The sequence below is a fragment of the Erinaceus europaeus genome, chromosome X, assembly GCF_950295315.1.
Source record: "Erinaceus europaeus chromosome X, mEriEur2.1, whole genome shotgun sequence".
NCBI lineage: Eukaryota > Metazoa > Chordata > Mammalia > Eulipotyphla > Erinaceidae > Erinaceus > Erinaceus europaeus.
The window spans coordinates 105,617,182-105,640,715 of NC_080185.1; the positions used below are offsets into that span (position 1 = coordinate 105,617,182).

The window sequence follows — 23,534 nt, forward strand, 5'->3', positions numbered from 1 at the left end:
AAATCTCAGTAAGAAGGATTAATAATCTGGTTAGTATGGCTAATACACCACTGAACATTAGCAGGAATTCCGATAATCTCGGTGTTCTCTTTCCCCTTCTGAAATGCTGATGGCATGCTATAGGTGTATGGTTTCTAAAATAAAAAAGCATATGAGACCTCACAGTGGTGCACCTGCTTGAATGCACATGTTACCATGCACAAAGACCCTGGTTCAAGTCCCAGGTCCCCCCCTACCTGTAGGAGGGAAGCTTCACAAGTGGTAAAACTGTGCTGCAGGGGTTTCTCCTTCCCTGTCTCCCTCATTGATCTCAATTTCTCTCTGTCTCTAATCTAAAGTATTTATTTATATCAAATAAAAAGTAAAGAGATGGCCAACTTCTAAGAGTGAAAAATAAACTTAACAAAGTATGCACATTTAATTGATTAGTGTATGGTGACTTGGAGAGATTCAAAACCATAGGAGGGAAAGTGGCTCTTAGTCTGTAAATAAGGACCAGAAAATACTCTGCTTCAATCAGGGTAACTAAATCTCAAGGTAGAGAGATGTCTTGCAGCCCAGAGTTGTCTGAATCTAGTCTCAGTCACCAGGCTCGCTCTCACCACAACAGGCCAGGTAGGAAATATGCCCCATTCTTGATAAAGGTACCCCACCTTCCATGAGCACACAAAGGCTGTTATTAGTTGAGAGTCAGTTGCTAAAGGAGACGTGTGGCCACACAACAGCATGGCTTACAGATGCCACAGCAGTCAAGTCAGGCTGTGGATCCAGGACCACAGGCTGCCTCACAGCCACGGCACCCAGGAGGCCAGTGTGATAAGTTTATCCCTTCCTCTGCACAGCCCGCTTTCCCCACACACTTTGGGCTATTTCTCACATCAGTGAGAGGCTGTGTCGCTGTTATTTTCAGAGTTCCACACATCCGGAGGCCATAGCCCAACTAATTTTCTCAGCTCGCGTGCCTTGACAGAATCCCATGCCCAAAAAGAGGGGTCCGGGTAATAGGAATCATCTCTCTCCCAGGGGAAGCACTCATGTCTTGGTGAGAATCTCTGTCCAGTACCCATGAATAGCACAGTAGGGAAACAAATGGTTGGCCCAAGGTCATGGTGCTGAAGTTGTTAAGGAGTTCTTTGCAGGTTCCATTCGCCAGTTCATCTATCATTCTAGGCATTTGGCCATCCTTATCCTTCCTTCTGGAATTAGATGCCCTTGAAGAGCTTCTTTTGCACTAGATCTTTCTAATCAGTTTATCTTTTCCTGTTGAAAGAAAATTTTACCTTGCCCAAAGCATTCCTAGCCCTGTTCCTAATTCTTCTAAGCATTTCAAGTGGTCCCAGGCTCTCTGATCCCTGGGATGTGTTACCATTTGCATGTTAACTTTTATAATTGAACTAGGAAATAAAATCAAAATGTGAAAATGTTGAGACTCCCAAGCAAATCAGAGTAGTAGTCACCTGTAGGCTGCAGAGACAGCATAGTGGTTATGCAAAAAAGACTTCCCTGCCTGAAGCACCGAAGGTCAAGTGTTCCATCCCCAGTACTACTATAAGCCAGAGCTGAGCTGTGCTCTGGCTAAAAAAAAAAAAATGAATAGTAGCCATCCCTAAATGTACTTGGATGTGGACATGCCACAGACATTTCTATAGTCCTGCTCACTTCTTGATTCTTGGAAAGGGCATCTGAGTCACAGCCAAAGGAACGTATTATATCTTCTTACTTTAACCTTCTTTCTAGGCACTAATATTATGTTGGAGTTCCCTTTTTGTCCAGCACACCTGGCGACTTTCCTTCAGTAATAGTCTTCCTCTTGCCATTAATCTTACTCTAGACCTTCTCCTCTGCCCCCCCCCAACTCACCCATTCAACTCATACATAAATTATATCCCTTGAGCTCAACCACAAGGGTACTTAAAATTGCAAAATAAGAAAGACCAGCCAGATCTTCCCCTTTCGTTTCTTCCTAGGGTTAAAGGTCAGGGTGGATCAGTATGGAGAAATGGGGCTCTCCTGTCTGCCAAGCACCCAAGCATTTGCAACAACCACAATCAGGCTGGTGTTGAAAAAGAACATGGCGGTGGCATGGCAGATGAAGCATGAACTCCCAACCATGAGATCCTGAGGGAGAGGGAGAGAGAGAGGGAAGTCAGAAGAGTGCCCTGATTTATCTGGTGCTGGGAGGACTGAACTCAGGGCTTCATGCTTATGAACCCCACACCCGACTCTCTGCTCCACCTTATTTCTTTGTAAATAAGGTCGTTGTCTTTTTAAAAATTTTTATAATTTTATTTATAAAATGAAAACACTGACAAAACCATAGGATAAGAGGGGTACAACTCCACACAATTCCCACCACCAGAACTCCATATACCATCCCCTCCCCTGATAGCTTTCCTATTCTTTAACCCTCTGGGAGTATGGGTCCAGGGTCATTATGGGGTGCAGAAGGTGGAAGGTCTGGCTTCTGTAATTGCTTCCCCGCTGAACATGGGTGTTGGCAGGTGGATCCATACTCCCAGCCTGTCTCTCTCTTTCCCTAGTGGGGTGGGGCTCTGGGGAAATGGGGCTCCAGGACACATTGGTGGGGTCGTCTGCCCAGGGAAAGCCAGCTGGGATCATGGTAGCATCTGGAACCTGGTGGCTGAAAAAGAGTTAAGATATGGTCTTCCCAGTTACAGAAGTCAGACCTTCCACCTTCTGCATCCCACAATGACCTTGGTCCATACTCCCAGAGGGATAAAGAATAGTGAAAATATCAGGGGAGGGGATGGGATACGGAGATCTGGTAGTGGGAATTGTGCCAAGCTGTACTCCTCTTATCCTATGGTTTTGCCAATGTTTCCTTTTTATAAATAAGAAATTAAAAAAAAAAAGAAGCATGAACCAGTGTGATGAGGATACCTATCTCCATTAAACCCCTGGTCATTAAGTCACCCTCAGTTATTGAGTTTTCCAAGATTATTCCCAGATGCCATAGAGTCCAGTGGCCCTGCTCAAGTTTCTAAAGTACAAATCAGTGAGCATAATAAAGTGTTGAGCTTAAAATGCTGGATTTGGGGATAATTTGTTACACAGCACTAATAACTGAAATATTATTATTGAAATGACTTCACTCTCCAAGCAGTAAGCTACCACATAAGATTATACAAGCATGAAAACAGAAACGTTTGATTTGTATACCATTGTTTCCATAATACATTTCTGTAGCTCAATTCCTGGCATAGAATAGAAACTTAGTAAATAATCAACTTTGTTAAGAAGAAAAAAAAGAAGATATGGTCTTTCTCTTTTTTAGATAGGAGTGAATTGGGGGTTGTGTGTCTTGAAACAGTCTCCCTTCTGCCACTACTTGCACTGCTGGTAGTGGCTAGTGTTTATTGCTAAAGGGGATTCCTGAGGCCACACGCCCACACTTAGATATCTGCAGTTCAGGGTAGGAAAAGCCAATCTAGTCTTTCAATAACACTGAAGCCAGGCCGCACACCACGACTACAGAGCACCTCCCAGCATGGGTGTCTGGCCAGGGCAGGTGCACACTCCAAGCAGCCTTCTCTGGAAGGGCCACACCAGGCCTTGCTGTCTTCCTTCCATCATAATCATCAATGTGTGCTGGGCCCACATATTAGAGTCTCAGTCCCAGGGGTCCAGGTCACTTGCCTGTTATCCTAGGCAGAGTCTTCTGCCAAAGCCAGTCCCAAACCCAGTGGCTTCCATGGGTCTCACCTGGACCAGATAAAAATGGCCTCCCATTCAAGTACTACTCAGCTGTTAAGAATGATGCAGTCATCTCCTTTGCCTCATCTTGGATGGAGCTTAAAGGCATCATACCGAGATAAGTCAAAAGGAGGACAAATATCCGATGATCTCACAGGCAGAACTTAAGAAACAAGGAAAGAAAGGAAAAACTCATAGTGAAACTTGGGCTGGATGTGGTGTATTGCACCAAAGCAAAGGACTCTGGGGAGGGAGGGAAAGGTAAGGGACAGGGCAGGGGTCCTTGAGGGCCTGACACATGTAGGTGGAAAAGGACTTATGTTGGGAGATGAGCATGTTTTGCAGATACTTATCACTATCTCAGGGAGACGAGAAATCATACCCATGTGTCAGCAGCTGTCCTGTAAACCACTGAATCCCCCGACACACACACATACACACACACACACACACACACACACACAGACACACACACACACACACACACACACGGTGATAAAATATCAAAAATGGCCAGTGTCATTGCTAGCAATGAACCATGGTGATGGACTTCAACTTTTTGCCTCTTTGATCGATGCTCAGCAAACCCCGCCCCCAACCCACTCCAGGGTCTCTGAGATTTTTGCTCACAACCCAGATAGCTACAGGGGGTTGTTCTGCCTTTTCTTGCTGGGCAAAGCCATGTCTGGGGAGGCCTTCAGCCTAGTTCACAGTGTCTGTGGGAAGGTGGCATTTCCTCACAAGCATCTTCTCAGCGTGTACCTCCACAAGGAGTCAGCAAAGCTGTGCGTCCCATCAGGGGGTCTTCATATCTCCGGTGTCAAGTTTTTGTTTTTTTTTAATTTTTATTTATTTTCCCTTTTGTTGCCCTTGTTTTTTTATTGTTGTTGTAGTTATTATTGTTGTTGTTATTGATGTCATCATTGTTAGATAGGACAGAGAGAAATGGAGAGAGGAGGGGAAGACAGAGGGGGAGAGAAAGACAGACACCAGCAGACCTGCTTCACTGCCTGTGAAGCGACTCCCCTACAGGTGGGGAGCCAGGGGCTCAAATGGGATCCTTAGGCCTGTCCTTGCGCTACCACCCGACTCCCTGGTGTCAGTTTTCTTAACTGCACAAAATATCCTGTAGACGCTCTCTGTCCCTTGGCACTTTTGATTCTGTCAAAGACAAGGTCAAAAACAGAGAAACCTGCCTTACCCTCTCCCTTGGATGGAGGGACTCCTCTGAGTCCTTTCTTGTTGCCGAGGCAGAAAGGAGTAGAGTTAGCACTTGAGGCTGGACTGTGGCAGGATGATCCGGCACAGCTAGGGCCTCAGGAACCGCCATGGGGATCCCTAGACTTCCACTCCTCGCCTTCATTTTCTAGTTTCCTGCCCTGCGTGTTGTTCTGTCTTCCTCCTCCTCACCTTTACGACCCTCATTCAGGACACCAGCAAATGACAGCGAATGGTCCCTGTCTTTCGGCAACATCAGAAATGACAGTATCCTCTATTGTACATTTATTTTCAAAGAAGAGGGCTTGTTGGCACATACTTGGGTTTTCATATAGCTTTGGTATGCATGAAATAGATCTTATATACAGAACGCACTGAAGTGCTGTGCGTGTGCGTGTGCGTGTGTGTGTGTGTGTGTGTGTGTGTGTGTGTGTCTCCTTAGAAGGGAATTCCTACCTTGAGATATAAGGACAGTTTCAGGAAATTTGTCTGCTGTTGGCTTGTGGAGGCTTCTAGAAACAAGTAATCACTATGTTTAGTGTTTCATCCAAAAAAAAAAAAAATCTCAATGTATTCTCTAAAGCACTCATTTTGAACAGCAAGAGCATGGCTTTGTGGTAGTGAAATTATCCCTATTGGTTTTTCCGACCTCTTTTCAAGTTCATAGTATCAGTCGGCTATACTTGGATAGGAGTCTCATAAGGAATCGCCCCAGGCAGGTGGAATTCTGTCTGATGTTTGCTTTGGGAGCCATGTGCTCCAGTCTCTATGAGGGATACTTCCTGGGCTTACCCACACCCATTTCTAGCAGAGAACACTGTCCATGGTTTCTCTCCTGTCAGTTTGTGCTTCTATTCTTCCAGGGCAATCACCCTACTCCCCTTCAGAGCTACTAATACTCTACTTTCTGTTTTGCGTGCTACCCGTTCACCTGTATAGAGATAAAAATGGACCCAGTGCAAAGAACTGTGTGCAATGTTGCTGCTTGTTTCTTTCCATCACATGGGCAAATCAAACTCTTCCTACAAAAGTGAATCTTAAAATTCTCACTTGCTACCTCTTGTAAAATCTGTACAGTGATTCAGGCAGGGTCACAGGAAATGGCAGGAAAAGTTGCAGGCCACCCTTCATTTCCTTCACCATATAAAACAATACTTGGGGAGTACTGGTATTTGCAAGAAGCCATTCCTATCTCCCACTGGTGGAAACGGTGTGCCGTGGTAGGTACTAAAACGTTCTCATTGTCTACACTTGGCATTGCCCTCGGAGGAAGTCAGGCGTACAGAGAGAAAATGGCAGTGGGAGTCTTTGTGTCTGTACCTTCCCGCCTGCCCTTCTGGTTGCACACCTTGTTATTTTTTTTTAATTCTTTTATTCTTTTTCCTCCCTGCCTCCCTCAAATCCAGTTATGCTCCTTTCTGCCACTTTATACAAACTCCCATCTTCTGTGTGAAGAGGTCGCTCCTTTATCTTCAGAGTATTTTACAGCAAAAGGCAAGGGCCCGTTACTCTGATAGGATGATTGCCAGTCCAGGGCATTTTCAGGAAACCGGCAGGTGGAAATACAGAGCTTTGTTCATGGGGATGAAAGGCAAAGACAAAGAAACCCTCCCACTTCCCTCTCTGTGTCCTTAAGCTTCCAGGGAAACTTCAAAGGCATTTCCCTTTTTCAGAGTGGGGAGGAGGGGAGTGCACTACCTTGGTATTACCTGCATAGGTATTAACCACAGTGTGGCTCCCCCCACAGAACACTGAACAAACTGCAAGGCAGTAGGAGAATGTGGCGACGTCCTAGATTTGGGTCTTTTAAGTCTTGAGCAGGCAGTTTTCTGCAAGGGATGGCATGGGGTCACCTGGAGTCCCCTTTCAAATGGTGTCACCACTTAATCATCTTGGAGTCCTTCTCTCAAAGGACTGAGCCTCCAGACCAGTGTTTTGGTCTACAAGACGTTGGGAAAGCAGTGTTGCATTTCCAGTATGGCTAATAAATTGGCTTTATAGGAAAAGCATCTTTCCATAACAATTGGGAAGGGAGGAACTAGCAGTTTGCTGATACTGGACAAGGTCGAAGTTCACTTTGGTTCAGTTCATGCCTTTGAGCATTAAACACCATTTGAGGGGTACACTGCTAGATCCAATCTGAACATGAAGGGAGAAATCAGTGAGACTAGGGTCTGAGAACTGGATAGATTCTACAGTCTGGGCTGGGGAGACAGCATAATGGTTCTGCACAAGACTTTCAGGCTCAAGGCTCTGAGGTCCCAGGTTCAATCCCCAGCCTCACTATATACCAGAACTGAGCAATGTTCTCGTCTTTCTCTCTTTATCGCTGTATCTCTCTCATTAAAATACAATAAATAGATGAAAAATGTTTGTGTGGTCTGGGAGGTGGCGCAGTGGTAAAGCTTTGGACTCTCAAACATGAAGGCCCAAGTTCAATCCCCGGCAGCACATGTGCCAGTGTGATGTCTGGTTCTTCTTTCTCTCTCCTCCTGTCTTTCTCATAAATAAATAAAATCTTCAAAAAAGAAAAAGATAAAAAAATGTTCTACAGTGTTTCTAGTTTGACATTCTAGCAAATGTTAGCCAGTCATTATTTGTTTATTTCTGTTGTAGCTGATGTTAAGCCAGCGATGAGATAGGGAGGTGTGACTGATATTTCAAGGAGAAAAATGCTTAATGATTATAAATGCTGAGCTGGAAGTAGAGTTTACACAGTCCTAACTATACAGATTAATCTCTCTGACCTCTAATACTAACACATGGAGGTGTCAGGAATGCTTTCAGAATCTCTAGTGGAATCAGTTTCTTTTTCCCTTATTCCTGTGGAGAATGACTTTGGTCTCAAAGAGTTGCTCTCTGGAATATTGGCCAGCGCTGAGAGTGGAAGATAGCCCCAGCAGGATTCCCCAGGGAATACGGGGGAGGGTGGACTTCACCACTCTTGAGTCACTGTGATGTCCTGTGGCTTCTGCAGTGGATCTCCTGAGCCTGTCGGCCGCGTGCGATGCCTTGGACCAGCACAACCTCAAGCAAAATGACCAGCCCATGGACATCCTGCAGATCATCAATTGTTTGACCACCATTTATGATCGCCTGGAGCAAGAACACAACAATCTGGTTAACGTCCCTCTCTGCGTGGACATGTGTCTCAATTGGCTGCTGAATGTTTATGACACGTAAGTATTACACATTGGTCTCTGACGCCAACAAGGGCACTTGGTTTACAGAAATGACCAGGGTGCAGTGAATGGCTCCCCCCCTCCTAGGGCCCTAGGCTGGAAGTTTCTGGAGGCTGGGAGGCCTAATGCCATCTCTGTGATGAATTATTACTGCCTTTTTGCAGGAGGATTGTGATAAATTGGCCAGGGTGTGGGGGTGGTTAGTGCCAGCAAGCAGAGTGCTCTTAGAGAACAAACAAAACAAAAGCCTGAGTCCCTCGTGTCTCAAGAAGTAGAGGCTCAGAGGTTTAGCCATTTCATGTTTGCGGGCTGTAAATTTTCCCTGCACTTGGGGGTGCTCCCCTCTCACTGGCAGGGGTGGCACATCCACCACCAGATCTGAAGAGCATTCGCTGTGCCTCCAGAGAGTTCTGCTCCAGATTATCAGTGAATAAGCCAGCACACTGAAAATGAGCCCTCGGTGCGGCCAGCTCCTCAGTGTCTCTGAGGGGCTTTTACACACATACACGCATGCACGTATGCACGGAGAGAGAGTGGGTGTGCGAGAGGAGAGAAAGAGAGGGAGGGAGACATCCTTAATAAGGTTTGATAAAGTGTTTCTCTTTGGCACCTCTATTCATCACTCTCTCTTAGAGAGCACTGGTTTATCTCGATGGTTTGCACACGGGAGATAGCCCCGGTTTTTTTTTCTCTCTCTCTCCCCTCCACCCCCTTGAACTTAATAAAGACAATCCAGGAAGTGTGCAGAAGGACTCCATTTTAATGCTGACTGCATTCTTCTTAGGCCTCACAATTTTCTCTTGCTACCTGCTTGCCTGCCTGCCTGCCTGCCCGCCCGCCTGCCTGCCTGCCTGCCTGCCTGCCTTCCTTCCTTCCTTCCTTCCTTCCTTCCTTCCTCTTTCTCTTTCTTTCTTTCTTTCCTTCTCTCTCTCTCTCTTTCTTTCTTTCTTTCCTTCTCTCTCTCTTTCTTTCTTTCTTTCTTTCTTTCTTTCTTTCTTTCTTTCTTTCTTTCTTTCTTTCTTTCTTTCTACAGGGTTACCGCTGGGACTCTGTACCTGCAGGGCCAGTCCCCAGCAGCCGCCCCCTTTTTTTCTTGTCATTATATTCGATAAGACAGAAATTGAGAGAGGAGGGGGAGAAAGATAGACACCTGCAGAACTACTTTGCTGCTTGTGAAGTGACTCCCCTGCAGGTGAGGAGCCAGGAGCTCTAACTAACCCGGATCCTTGTGTGGGTCCTTGCACTTAGTACTATGTGCACTTACCTGGGTGTGAAACTGCCTATCCCCCCACCCCCCAATTTCTCCTATCAACAGGAACATGCTGCCATTAGGAATCCTGGAAGTTTTCTCTTTTGCCTTTGTCATAAACTTGAACCACAACTGTCCCCATTTTTCCTTCCTTCCTTCCTTCCTTCCTTCCTTCCTTCCTTTCTTTCTTTCTTTCTTTTTTCTTTGTAGAAGTAGGGCCTCACTCACACATGATTTCACTGCTCCCAGGCTTACCTTTCCTCATTCAGAGAGACAGGAAAACCACAGTGCTAGAGCCTCTCCCAGTGCCATGGTATCTCCCATGTGGTGCTTAGGGTTCCGACCTGCACCGTGAGCGTGGCAAGGCATGAATAATAGCTGGTGAGCTATCTTGCTGGTCCATCCCAGCACCTCAGTAAAGACACAGGCCTTTATTCCCCCCCCTCCAGTTGTTGCTTTGAACTAGGCATTGCTTTTTAAAATTCCAAGACTTACTGGCTATTGAGTTCTGATAATTACATAACAGAGTTGTTGGGTTTGAATTTTGGTTTGCACTTGCAACTGTTTTGATAAAGACTTGCATTTTGATCTTTCAAACGGTTTTGAAATGCTTTTCTGTACAGAAGACACATGAATAAGCATGGAATACAGCTTCCCATTCATAAACCTTGAGAATTATTTGGTGACGAATTTACCCCTTGAAGACCTGTGTAACTGTCTAGTATCTGTTAAAATTTCATCTGCCATTTGCTAATGAGAGAAGAAAAAAAGGAAATCTAGGGGGCCAGGTGGTAGCTCAGCAGGTTAAGTGGACATGGTGCAAGGACCAGTGTAAGGATCCTGGTTCAAGCCCCCAGCTGTGAAGCAGGTCTGCAGGTGTCTGTCTTTCTCTGCCCCCTCCTCTTGATTTCTCTTTGTCCTATCCAACAACAATCATAGTAGCAAAAAGGACAACAAAAAGGTCTCTAGAAGCAGTGGATTCATAGTGCAGGCACCAAGTTCCAGCAATAACACTGGAGGCAAAAAGAAAAAAAAATCTTATTTTCTAGTGATTGTGTTATTGTGTTAATGCCTTAGGGTCAAGGATTTCTGTTTGATTTAGAGTTCTAGTGAACTGCACCAGTCAAAGTTGAGTGTATTGTTCACTTCAAGTAACCACAATTGGGACTTGGCTTTTGCAAATTTTTTTAAAGATAGTGACACAGAGAAAGAGAGAACCAACAGACCCCATCATCAGAGGTTCTTTCAATGCAGTGGGGTGGGGGGGGAGGGCTTTGCAGTTTTGAAATACAAAATGGAAGAGTTTTTTTTGAAAGACTGTGTTTTCAGCCTACATATACAGTTCATTGTTTTCCATAATAAAATAAGATCTGAGAATTATTGAAACACATTTTCTACAAAATTGAGAGCAACCTTGTCATTTTTATATTAAAAATCTCCCCATAGAGAAAATGAACTTGCTAATGAGCTCGTTCTGCAGAATGCTTTATATCAGCTTTGTATGTAAGGTGAAAGCACATGCAGGTCAGAACAGTTATACAGCAATAGGTTATTTTTTAAATTGCTCTTTAAGATCATATATTTGAATGGTCCCTAATAGAGTGTATCATTTTTCTTATGGAGATAAATGTTCATATTTTATATTATGTGTTATGTGGCCTGAAGTGATTAATTTTCTTCTCAATAAGGGGCAATCTGATGAAATTTTAAAAGAACGTTGAAGAGAGCAAAGCAGTTAGTGGCAAAGAATTTTTTTTTTTTACTTCAATCACCAAAGTCGGTAATTTGCTTCAGTAACCAAAATTGCTTAGTGCAGAGTAGTGATTCTTCCACTTACTGACTTAAACGCAGGTGGTTCTCCATGGATGAATAGAAGGAATTTTTTTCCTCCTATTTCATGTGGAGCTACTTGAAATTCAAGTAAGGGCTTTTAAGAATTGAAAGTTTGATAAATATTCATTGGTTGAATTGGTCCAATATCACATTCTAGGTCATCAGCCCAATAATGAACCCAGAAAAGTTCTTAATGCTATTAATAAAACAACGGTCAAAAGCACTCTCATACCTTCATTTGTTTTTTCTTAACTTGGGAAGTGTTTGCATCTGTTAGAGTGTCAGTAATTTTTTCTTCTGGTTTTATTATTCATAACAGGGGACGGACAGGGAGGATCCGAGTCCTGTCTTTTAAAACTGGCATCATTTCTCTGTGCAAAGCACACTTGGAAGACAAGTACAGATGTAAGTCATGTATATTAACTCTGTATTCTTTTATTAATGCTGGCTGATTGCCTCAGTTCTAGGTGGGGGGAGGGTGACATAGTGTTCTTAGTTGACAGCTGGTACTTCATGTAAGATGTACAACTGCTTTTAGAGCATCAAATTTGGTTTGTGCTAGTCCCTGTCAAACATTCAATTGCAAGTATTTAAGCCGAGAATGAGGATTAACTTCTCCAGTCTGTGTGCCATTTTACATTACCTTGACTGTGCCTGAATAAAAAGCTTGTTCCCAGGGGATATAAAGTCTGATTTCCGGACCCCTTTGTGTAAGTCAGAAGAAGAAAAAAAATGAATGCGAAGGCTTAACCCCTGCACTTGTCTCATCTCTGGGTTCTCATTTAAAGAATACTATCTAACATCCACATTCAAGAAACGTGGTTTATTTTATAATCATTTCACTGCACATTCTATTGACAGAGCCAACTCTGCAACATGAGGAACATTTTATTATTAGCAAGATAGCCTGCCACTTCGAATAGAGTAAATATCACCTGATAGGGTTTGCTTTTGACCAGTCCTTGGGTTCTTCTGCTTAAAACATGTAAATCCAAATTAAAAAGCAGATGCTAGAGAAATAGACCTTGAGATGACCAAGCAAATGTGTCTGTATGAAGGACTGGACTAGTTTCTTCCCCTTTAAGTGCTGGAAAGAAACCTTTTCAGTTGGCATATTAAACAGACCTAGTCTATCTGGTCTGTCCTCTTTCCCCCGAAGGCCTTGCCACACAGGGATGCTGATCTTGAGGCCAGGCAGGAGCTGAAAGAGATAGAATTTCTCCAAAACCATGGTGTGTCCTATTGCTCATTTCACCCCCCCCAGGAGTAAGCCACTGAATGCACAAGCCCTTTGAACTCTCACTTTTATGTAGTTTCCTCTTAAGTCTTCTCATCCGAGGAACCAAGGGAAAAAATGACCGCACAGATTTTGTTAACCATTTCAAAATGCATCTTAGACAGCATAGTATATATCTGAGGGTGGAGGCAGTGAGGGGGTGTTTCCTCCTGTAGCTAGCCTATGCATTCCTTATTATTGGTTAGTTTCTAATCTAACCTTATCACTGGTGTGATACTTGCACATTGTAAGGCTAAATTGAATCATCAAGGGAGCTTTGATCCTGTGCTTCAATTAACTGAAGAGGGAGCACTGTTCTCAAAATTTTGAGGTTGGTAAAACAAAAACACTGACTTCCAACTGGGATATTTCAGCATAATCCAAAATTTTGAGAACATTTAGGAGTGTGTATTAGAGAGATGGTAAAGGCTTTTTAAGTGTGATTTGGTTTTTGCTGTCTCTATCTTAGATAACTTGTTAAAAGTATTTCTTTTTTATGTTTTATTTTTATTCATTTATTGTCTACAGAAAAAAACTGAGGGGGAGGGGGAGGGAGAGAGAGAGTGCTGCTTTGTGAACCCAGGGCTTGAATCTGGGTCCTTGCCAGTGGTAACGTTCTCTCAACCAGATGTACCACCACTCTGTTGCATTTCTTAGTGTGCTTATGAGTAAGAAAAGCCTTCTTGCATTGACTTTTTAGGGGGAGATAACTTTTATTTGAATACAGGTATGCTTTCAGTGACACTGAAAACAAAGCATGCATTGTATTTGGTCTGTTTATTCTATGAAGCCACCTCTATTGGGCACCTGCTGTCTGCCAGGTACTTCTGCAGTTCCTGCCCACATTCCTCAGCCCCCAAGACAGATACATTTTAAACCAGTCATGGTGTCAAACGAGATGAGTGACGTATAAAGCTGCACACCATCTAGCAGGAACACAGACAAGAAAGTCAGCGATCAGATTTCATCAAGTCCTGCTTTGGGTACATTTGGTGGAATTCCTGATATCTGAAGAAGACAGTTCTTTGGACCAGTTATAAGGTTCTTAATGCTAAAGCATTTCTTTTTCTTTAAAAAAATTTTTTTTGTTATCTTTATTTATTGGATAGAGACAGCCAGAAATTGAGAGAAGGGGAGAGAGAGAGAGAGAGAGAGAGAGAGAGAGAGAGAGAGAGAAAGAGAAGAGGAGAGGAGAGGAGGGGAGGGGAGAGGCGTGAGAGAGAGAGAGAGACCGACCTGCAGCACTGCTTCACCACTCGCAAATCTTTCCCCCTGCAGGTGGGAACCAGAGGCTCAAACCCGGGTCCTAGTGCACTGTAATATGTGTGCTCAACCTGGTGCGCCACCACCTGGCCCCAGCATTTATTTTTCTAATAAAGGCACTGTGTTGCATCAAAAATGGTTCATAAAGAATTGTGCTCTGGCAGGTTGCTCCCACCCTATTTCTCCAATAGGATGATGGAAATGCAAAGACCTCGCATGCCTGAGGTTCCAAAGTCCCAGGTTCGTTCCCTTCTACTACCATAAGCCAGAGCTGAGCAGTGCTCTGGTAAAACAAACAAATACTGTGTTCTGGCTAATAAGAGAGACAAATGTTGACAGTATGTAAACTTCCATTTTCTGCCAGGATACATAACTTTTTGTTTATTATTACTATTTTGAATTGCCACCAAGGTTATCACTGGTGTTGAGTGCCTGCATGATGAATCTACTACTCCTGGTGGCCATTTCCCTATTACTTCCCTTTTTATTTTTTATTTCATAGAACAGAGAGAAGTTGAGAGGAGGGGGAGAGAGAGAGACAGAGACACCTGAAGTATTTGCTTGACCACTTGGGAAGCTTCCCTCCTGCAGGTGAGGAAGTTGGAGCTCAAACCTGGATACTTAGCATAGTAACCTGTGCACTAACCAGGTGTAACCTCTGCCCAGCCCCCACTGCTTATTTAAAAGTTGCCACACTTCATGGGGCCGGGTGGTGGCGCACCTGGTTGAGCGCACATGTTGCAATTCGCAAGGACCCGGGTTTGAGCCCCCGGTTCCCACCTACATGGGGAAAGCTTTGCGAGTGGTAAAGCATGGATGCAGTTGTCTCTCTGTCTCTCACCTTCTCTATCACCCCCTTCCCTCTAGATTTCTGGCTGTCTATATCCAATAAATGAATAAAGATAAAAAAAATTTAAGTTGCCACCCTTCATATCTTCATATCATGATTGATTTAGTCCATACAAATAAGTGTCCAGAATGGCAGCAGTTGTCACCCCTCCCTCTCCAAGGTGGTTGACGAATCCGGAGGGTCAACAGGCTCTGCTTTCACACACCAGTGCTGCTTTGTGAGTCCTGCGCTTGTCTTGTTCCTCTTGTAGACCTTTTCAAGCAAGTGGCGAGTTCAACAGGATTCTGTGACCAGCGCAGACTGGGCCTGCTTCTGCACGACTCCATCCAGATCCCAAGGCAGTTGGGTGAAGTCGCATCCTTTGGAGGCAGTAACATTGAGCCGAGTGTCAGGAGCTGTTTCCATTTTGTAAGTCACTCACCTTCTTTTTTTAAAATTTTTATTTATAAAAAGGAAACACTGACAAAAACCATAGGATAAGAGGGGTACAACTCCACACAATTCCCACCACCAGAACTCCGTATCCCTTCCCATCCCCTTCCCTGATAGCTTTCCTATTCTTTAACCCTCTGGGAGTATGGACCCACGGTCATTGTGGGATGCAGAAGGTGGAAGGTCTGGCTTCTGTAATTGCTTCCTCACTGAACATGGGCGTTGACAGGTTGATCTATACCCTCAGCCTGCCTCTCTCTTTCCCTAGTGGGGTGGGGCTCCAGGGAAGCTGGGCTCCAGGACACACTGGTTGAGTCTGCCCAGGGAAATCTGGCTGGCATCATGTTAGCATCTGGAACCTGGTGGCTGAAAAAAGAGTTAACATATAAAGCCAAAACAAATTGTTGACTTATCATGAACCTAAAGGCTGAAATAGTTCAGCTGAAGAGTGTGTGTGTGGGGGGGGTCCTCTGTTTTGTAGATAGTTAGTAGGCATATTTTAGTTATATTCCAAAGGGTCCATGACTATACTAGTTTCTTTTTTTTTTTTTCCGAGCCTGACATCTGATATGCAGGAGGATCCATTTATTGTCTGGGGAGATGTTGTCATGGCTGGAAAAAGGACCAGAAAGCTGGATCAGGGAAGAGAGTAGCTCCCAAATATGGGAAAGGTATATAAATACTGTTGACTGTAAACCCCATCGATTTGATGTGATCTGGGGCCCATATTCAGCTTAGGAGCCTATGTGACCTCTGTATCCCTGTAGATCTGAGCTCACATTCTGTGGTCATGAGGAGGAACGTTCCAGGCTGCCCTGATTTGAAGCTAGCATGCTTATTGTCCAATCTTGGGGACATTCATTGCCAAGAACACAGACTTCCAGTTTCCCTACTTTTGCTCTCCAGAAAGGCAGCTAGATAGGGAGGGGCCTTTTGGCACATGAAAGCCCTGTAGGCAATATTTTTTTAACCTTTTGGTGAGGTGAGAGGACAGTGTAGAGGACGGGACAGAAACTATCGACAGCAGAGACTTTGCTGTCACTAAGGTGCTGGGAGCTACGGATGTCTGCAGCAGTTCAGTGAGGGAGGTCATTTATCTTCTAGAAGCAGAAAGCCTTTGTAAGTAAGCATATGACCTCTGTAGGTGAGTGTCCTAGTCTCTCTGCTCGTCTTTCAACCCAGTTTTATCATCACAGCCTCCTTTCCAGTGTCTGTTGGTAAATAATTGACAGAGCTATTTTTTAAAATTCCTTTTGAGGCTTTGACATTCCTGTTCTAGCCCAAGGACTAAGTGGTGACTTCCCTTAGTCTCATGACAAGATTGGAAGTTTGTATTCTGTTCATGTCCATCACCACCAGCTCAACACAACACCTCTCCATTCGCTTTTATATCCTGCCCCAGTATTGTTTCCTGTTGATCCGAGAACCACTCAGCTCTGGCACATGATGGTGTGGCAGATAGAAGCAGGGATCTCTTGCATGCAAGTCCTGTTTGCAGTCTTCCCTCCCCCCCCCCATTGGCCTTTCTGCTCATACTCAGCGCCTCAGCTTAGCTGTACATAGCAAGTTGATGTAGAGAAATGGGTGCACTGTTTGACCTCTTACTCAGGAGTGTGCATAGCTAATACCACAGAGAACTTGTATGTGTGTCTAGTCTTTTCTTCCCTCCACTGGAAGTTCTTCCTTATAATGAATTCTCAGGCAATGGGATTGCCAGACTGAAAGAGAAACAGTTTTGTGCCTTTGGATATATATTACCAGATGGCTTTGTGTAAAACGGCACTTCTATTTGTAATGCTCCCAGCACCAAAAGAGGGAGAGAGCTCCAGTGTCATCATTTTAATGTTCTCATGATTTCTCCCTCTCTCCTCACCTCCCCCTCCCTCTCTCTCTCAAATAATAAGGACTGTGTTTTCTTCTACAAGCTTTCTGAACCCATCCTAATTCTATTGGCACTAAAATTAACCGTAGAAATGGCTTGGTTAGACCTATTATCTTTGACTCTGGACCAGGGTGAAACCATAGAACTCCTTGGCAGAACAGTTTGAATTTTAGATGTCTAGAGCAGTTTGAGTATTCATTGAATGTGTAACTGGGCAAATTGACTAAACACATGCATCAGAAGCCCATTTAGGTTTGGATATATCGTTTGGATTGTTTTCTAAACTTGCAGCAATTAGTTGGAAATGTAAGATAGATGCGGAGGAAAGGGTGTAGTATTTTACCTCTAACTCAGCTCCAGAAGTGGAAACAGATCATCACTTCCTCGACGTGCTTTCTGCACATTGCTGTGTCCATGTTTCTCCTCCAGAACGCAGGCAGGAGAATGCCCGTGTAGTGGATACTAATGGCCATATATAACCCAGGTCTGTTTCGGGTTCTTCTAATCAAATTATAAAACAACTTTGCGATACTGTGAGGCTAATTTTCCCAAGTGGTGTCCTCTTCTTAGTCTCGCTTACGTTCACTTTCTTTCTAAGTCTTCGTTGTGCAGGTCATACCTGTTGTTAGATACGAACCTAGCTCTCTCTCTCTCTCTCTCTCTCTCTCTCTCTCTCTCTCTCTCTGTGTGTGTGTGTTGTGACTTGGGTCGCACACTGATTCTCATATAGTCTTCCTAGCAAGTCTTTACTGCTCATCCTCGTCCTTCTTGTTGGTCTTATTGCTCCTATATTGGTTTCAGAGAAGTATATTTACTTTATGAAATCTTCAGTTTGGGGGCCAGAGAGTTCAGTGGACAGGGCATATGCCTTACCGTGCATGCAACACAGTTTCAACCCCTGGCACCCCATGAGAGTGCCACAGCACTGGGGGAGATTTATGCTGTCATGTCTCACCCTGTCTTCCTATGTCTTTATCAGAGTTGAAAGAAAAAAAAAGTGAACCCAGGAATGGTGAAATCACATGAGCGAGGCCCCAGCTCCATTTCCATTGTCCTCCAAAGAAATTCTGATTTTTCTCTGTTTAACTCTCAGACCTTCCCTAATTTATTTCGCAAACCAGCTGGCTTGCCTTCCCTTTCAGGAAAAAGCGTCTCTCTTTTCTACCTACTGTGATTAGTAATACCATTGCTGGCAGTGCATTTTCTACCAAGCCCCGCAGGCAGCTAAAAATGGCAGGCTTTGGGGATGTTGTTTATGTGGGTGAATAATTGACCTGGACCTCTGATGGACCTCAACTGGTGGGCGAGTTGAATTCCAGTCCTCCCTCCTTGCCCCCCATATACCACTTCACCCCAGCTCATGCACTCCCTGACACCACTGTTCTCCAGCCTGCCAAGGTGAACCTTGCATAATATTCAGAATGTATTTCTACCGCTGAACTCTACACTTAAAAGTGGCGGAGATGGCCATTCCGGACATGACTCTCAGGGTATTTATTTGGGGCCTCTTCTCAACTACAATATGCCATAACAAAACAAAGAGCACAGGAGAGTTCCGGAACAGAGGAAGTTGAGGGTTGGCCCACTGGAAGTTTCTAGGAGACGTCTTCTGCGTGTACAGAGCCAGGTGAGGGCTAGGTGACAGGCAGGCAAGTCGCCTCACCCGTCACAGGGTAGCGCATGGAAACACTGTGTTCACCACAGGGAGAGATAACAGGAATGAGAACGCCCTCTGCCCTTTGTTTGAAGTGTCAGGCCTTGGGAATAGGGCCCGGCTGGCTCCTTTAGCAAGTTTGTGCTCAAAGGCTGCTCTTTCTTCATGGCTGAGGAAACACAGTGAAGTGCTTGTTTCTATTACAAATAACATTCCCTGTGCCACAGAAGTGGACTTCAGACTGTGTTCCTTTCATTTCCTTCATTTCCTTGCCACTGGATAGAAAAGTTCTTTTCAAGTTGGCCTGGTTGGAAAGATAACAGCTTCTGATTCAGACAAGGGCCTGGTAGTGGCAGGGAGAGGGGTATTTTTTTTTCATGTGTGTCTTTCTATAGATGGTCTTTTTTTAAATGCATTTCTGGGGAATGAACTCGAGGTCTCACACATGGGCAATACTATGGAATGACCTCCCTAGCCCAATTTTTTTATTTTCCATGTTATCTAGAAAGAGAGATGTAGAGAGAAGAGATACCACAACACTGCTCCACCATCCATGGAGATTCCACAGTGCTGTGCATGGTGCTCCCACGTGGCATTGGGTCTTGAACTGAATGAAGGCCTTGCAGTAGTCAGGCATGTGCTTTACCTGGTGAGCTATCTTCTGGTCCTTGGATGCTCTTTAAAAGACTTCCACTACTCATATCCCTTTTGTCCCGGAGGGGGGTGGTGGTGAGGGTTACAGAACATCCGGAATGTTCTTAGTGCCCCGGACTCTTTAAAATGGTTGAGATAGCAGTTATGGATGTGACTAGGGGAGCGAGTACAGGGCTTGTGTGCATGAGACCCCCAGGTTCTCATACTGCATATACGGGAGCACAACAGTAGTCTACATTCTCTTATGCACAGTCTCTCTCTCTCTCTTTCGGTATGTGTCTCTCCCTCATAAAAGTAAATCATACTGAGTGGGGCAAGTCAGAAAGAGAAAGACCAACAACAAATGATGTAACTTACAGGTGGAACTTAAGAACAAAGGACAAGGAAAAGCCTTAGGTGAATTTTGGACTGGTTGTAGTGTATTACACCACAGCAAAGGACTCTGGGGAAAGAGGGAAAGACAAGATGAAGGGACATTGGGGTCCTGGTGTGTCTCCTAGAAACCAGTCAAGGGGAAATGAGAGACTGTGCCTATGCCTTAAAGATTATAGTCTAAGCCATCACCCCCCAATAAAATATAGTTAAGATAAAAAGTTTTCTGTTACTGTATTTTACTACAGTAAATTAGTAAATGGGAGTAAACGTGTGGTGACTCACCCAGTTGAGTGTACATGTTGCCATGAGCAAGGACCAGGGTTCAAGTTCCCTGAGCCCCACCTGTGTGTGTGTTTGGGGGGGGGGTGGCCTTCACAAGTGGTGAAACAGATCTGCGAGTGTCTCTTTCTCTATTCCTCTCTATCTCCCCTCTTATTTTCTCTCTGTCTCTATCCAATAAATTAAAATGTTGCAAAAATAATTAAAAGCTTAAAGAAAATGGAGAGCAGGGGTTTGAAAACTTAAGAGACAGAGGGAAAAAAGAGAGAGAAAAAAATTGGCCAAGCCCACATCAGATGTCCATGTAAAATTCAGCTTAGGCTCTTTAAGGAACTGTCCTGAAGCCAGGGAGTGAAGTCCCATCTGTGGCCATTAGAGAGGAACTGGCCGTAGAAATGGATGGATGTGGCAGTGGCGTCTTCACTGGCGCTGCCTGAGGCAGCTGGATTACAGTGCTCTGTTTACTGGGAAACCAACTCTGGGGGGACTTTTCCTACCATTAAGAAAAAAGTTTGTTTCAAAAACAGATTTGCCTTAGAAAGACAGCTGCAGGTAATGTGTCATCAGGCAGTTCTCCTTTTACACTGTGGGAAGGCCTCCCCCTTTACAGCCGAGGTCACGCTCGTGTCACACGAGAATGTGACAATAGGCCCAGGTGCCTTGTGTTTCGAGCTGGGGTTTCCTTCAGCTCAGCCATCTTGAATGGGAATGGATGGCTTTAACTCATGCAGATACTCGAATGAACCAAGAAAGCATTTGTGTGGTCCCTTACATCCCAAACAGTCTTTCTTGGCACGAAAATATTACTTACACCTGTACTTCCTGTTAGGTTGTACCAGGCTGATGTGGCCAAATGAACACCCCTAGACCAGTACCCGTGGACACACCTCTACCCCGTGGTTTGTATTTACAGAATGCTGTTCGCCTTGTAGGTTTAATCTACCTTCGCCTGAACCTATCTACAGATCATGTTTCCTCTAAGGTATGACTGCGCTCTGGCTTGAGTGACTGTAGAGAAGGGTCTCGTCTCTCTTCACATTGGTATTTGGCAGCACCCCAAGAAGTCCCTACCCGCGCCCCCATCCCCCGTGAGAGTCTTTGTAGTATTTTCTTCTGTCAACATTTTAAGGACTTGATTGTTTAGATAGACTCAAGGATCCCAACTTTATATTCAATATGCTTCACCTACAAGAGCCTGGTGTCAAAATCTGTTTATTTTACATCTGTTTTCTGCCGCCTCTTGTAGCCATGCATTCAAAATGAATATGTTTGCTTTTTCATCTGTCTTCTGAATTTTTATATCCATATGACAAAAATGAATACCATCCTTGCACAGTTGCTATAATATGGACTGATATAGAAATGAGAATGAATCACAGCCTGAACTGTTGAGAAGAAATATATACCATATATAAAAAGAGAACTCATTCCTGGATAGGCAGAGTAGAGAGAGTGGCAGAGTGGTTAAGGACATAGGGCCTCGAATCCCACCACTGCTGTTGGCTGCTGTGTGACCTTGAGCAGGTGCCTCAAGCTTCCTGGCTCCAGGTGGCTTTGTCAAGGCAAGGCACACAGCAGATACGCACTGGATATTAGCTCCGATGACCTACACTGATTATGTTTTTGTTTGTATGTTTGTTATACCATAGCACCTCTCAGTTCAGGCTTATGGTGGTGCTGGCGATTGAACCTGAGAGCTCAGAGCCTCAGGCAGGAAACTCTTATTTGCAGAGCCATTATGCTGTCTCCCCAGCCCTAAATAAACTTGTTTATTTTCCCAGAACACTAGATGACTCTGCTTTATGGTGATGCTGGGGCTTGAACCTGAGAACCTAGTCTCAGGCACGGAAGTCATTTGCATAATCACCGTGCTGTCTTTCCAGCCCCTACACTGCCAAGTAACATGGCCATGGACATCTCCCACCATAATGAACATCTCCTTTGTTCTAAAATCCAGCAGCTGCACTGAGATTTTAGAGACTTTTGAGATTCTGATTTCTCTAGTGTTAAAGTTCCATGCCAGGACACTTCTTGACTAGTGGGATAACATCCTTAATAATTCCATCTTGCTTAGGTTGCCTTTGGCTTTTTGTTCAGTACTCAAAATATGAGCCCTCTGGTTCCAGAAACATTCTTTTTATGCCTCTTTGGACTGATGGGGAACCCACCAGTAACCGCAGTGCTGTTTGATATTCATAAGCCTTGAGCTCCAACGGAGCCACTTGTTTAGAATTCCTGCCATTTCTGAAGAAGACTTTTTATTAGAATACTATCGGCACTGTTTTGATTTTTTTTTTTTTAACTGAAGCACTGTTCAGCTCTGGTTTGTGGTGGTGCAGGGGACTGAACCAGTGACTTCAGAGCCTCAGGCATGAAAGTCTCTGTAGAACCATTATGTTATCTATCCCTGCCCACCACTGTTTTGAGTTGTCAACTAGTTTTCAATGATGGCCATTATTTTTATTATTTGCTATGGTGGCTCTGGCTCCTTATTTCGTTTGCGGTTTATTTGGTTAATTTCTCCATGTATAGTGATGGGTATTTTCTTCACCAGTTTTCCAAAGATAGGGTTGTTGTGGTAACTAACTTCCTTCCCTCCCTCCCACCTTTCCTATAAAAGCTGAAGCAGAGGTACTAATAAAATAAGCAAGTGAAGACATTGAGTCCAGCTTTTTTGTTTATTTGCCTCTAGGGTTATTGCTGGGGCTCGGTGCCTGCACTACAAACTGCTCCTGGAGGCATTTTTCCATTTTGTTGCCCTTGTTGCCCTTGTTGTCATCGTCATTGTCGTTGTCATTTTTATTGTTATTGCTGTCATCATTGTTGGATAGGACGGAGAGAGGAAGAGAGAAAGATAGATACCTCTGCAGGCAGACCTGCTTCACTGCTTCTGAAATGACCCCCCCAAAGCCCCGCCCCCCATTCAGAAGAGTCCTTAGCTCCCTCTGTTATTAGCTTAGCATTCTTAGTCCACTTACTCAGGAAGTTCAAATAGGAGTTCCAGACTTACCATTTTCTTTTTGCCACATTTCTCACTGATTCTTAAGTTGGATCTTTTCATTAATGGGTAGTTCTTTCTACAAAGATGAGAAGCATAGAAATTCTTCATAGAATCTTCCCTTTCCTTTTTTTTTTTTTTTTTGTTAATCATTTTATCTTTTAACCTTGGTCCTCTAGTTGAACAACTAGAATGATTTTGGGCATTCAGTAAAACATTTAAAAAAAAAAAAAAACTTAGCTTCTGGGAGTCGGTAGTGCAGCGGGTTAAGCGCACATGGCACTAAGTGTAAGGACCGGCGTAAGGATCCCAGTTCGAGCACCTGGCTCCCCACCTGCAGGGGAGTCGCCTCACAAGCAGTGAAGCAGGTCTGCAGGTGTCTGTTTTTCTCTCCCCTCCTCTCTCCATTTCTCTCTGTCCTATTCAACAATAATAACCACAACCACGATAAAAACAAGGGCAACAAAAGGGAAAAAATAGCCTCCAAGATCAGTCCCAGCAATAACCCTGGAAGAAAAAAAAAAACTTAGCTTCTTTTAAAAGTATATTTTTAAAAAATGGGAAAGGGCAGGCAATGGCGCACCCTATAGAGAGCACGCATCACCATGCACAGCCTGGGTTCAAGTCCCCAGTTTCCCCCAGAGGGGTGGAGCTTCAAAAGACTTGAAGCAGTGC

At 44.3% G+C, this 23,534-nt stretch overlaps 1 protein-coding gene across 10 annotated transcripts in view; it reads left to right on the forward strand.

Moving 5' to 3' along the window:
* The window catches only part of DMD (dystrophin), a 2,449,111-nt gene that overhangs the window by 2,344,807 nt on the left and 80,770 nt on the right, over positions 1–23,534 (forward strand). For all 10 annotated transcript variants that reach the window (XM_060182733.1, XM_060182732.1, XM_060182735.1 and 7 more), the window contains 3 exons: positions 7,910–8,111; positions 11,516–11,601; positions 14,836–14,993. In XM_060182733.1, the coding sequence (XP_060038716.1) occupies positions 7,910–8,111; positions 11,516–11,601; positions 14,836–14,993 (446 nt within the window). The remainder of the gene's footprint in view (positions 1–7,909; positions 8,112–11,515; positions 11,602–14,835; positions 14,994–23,534) is intronic.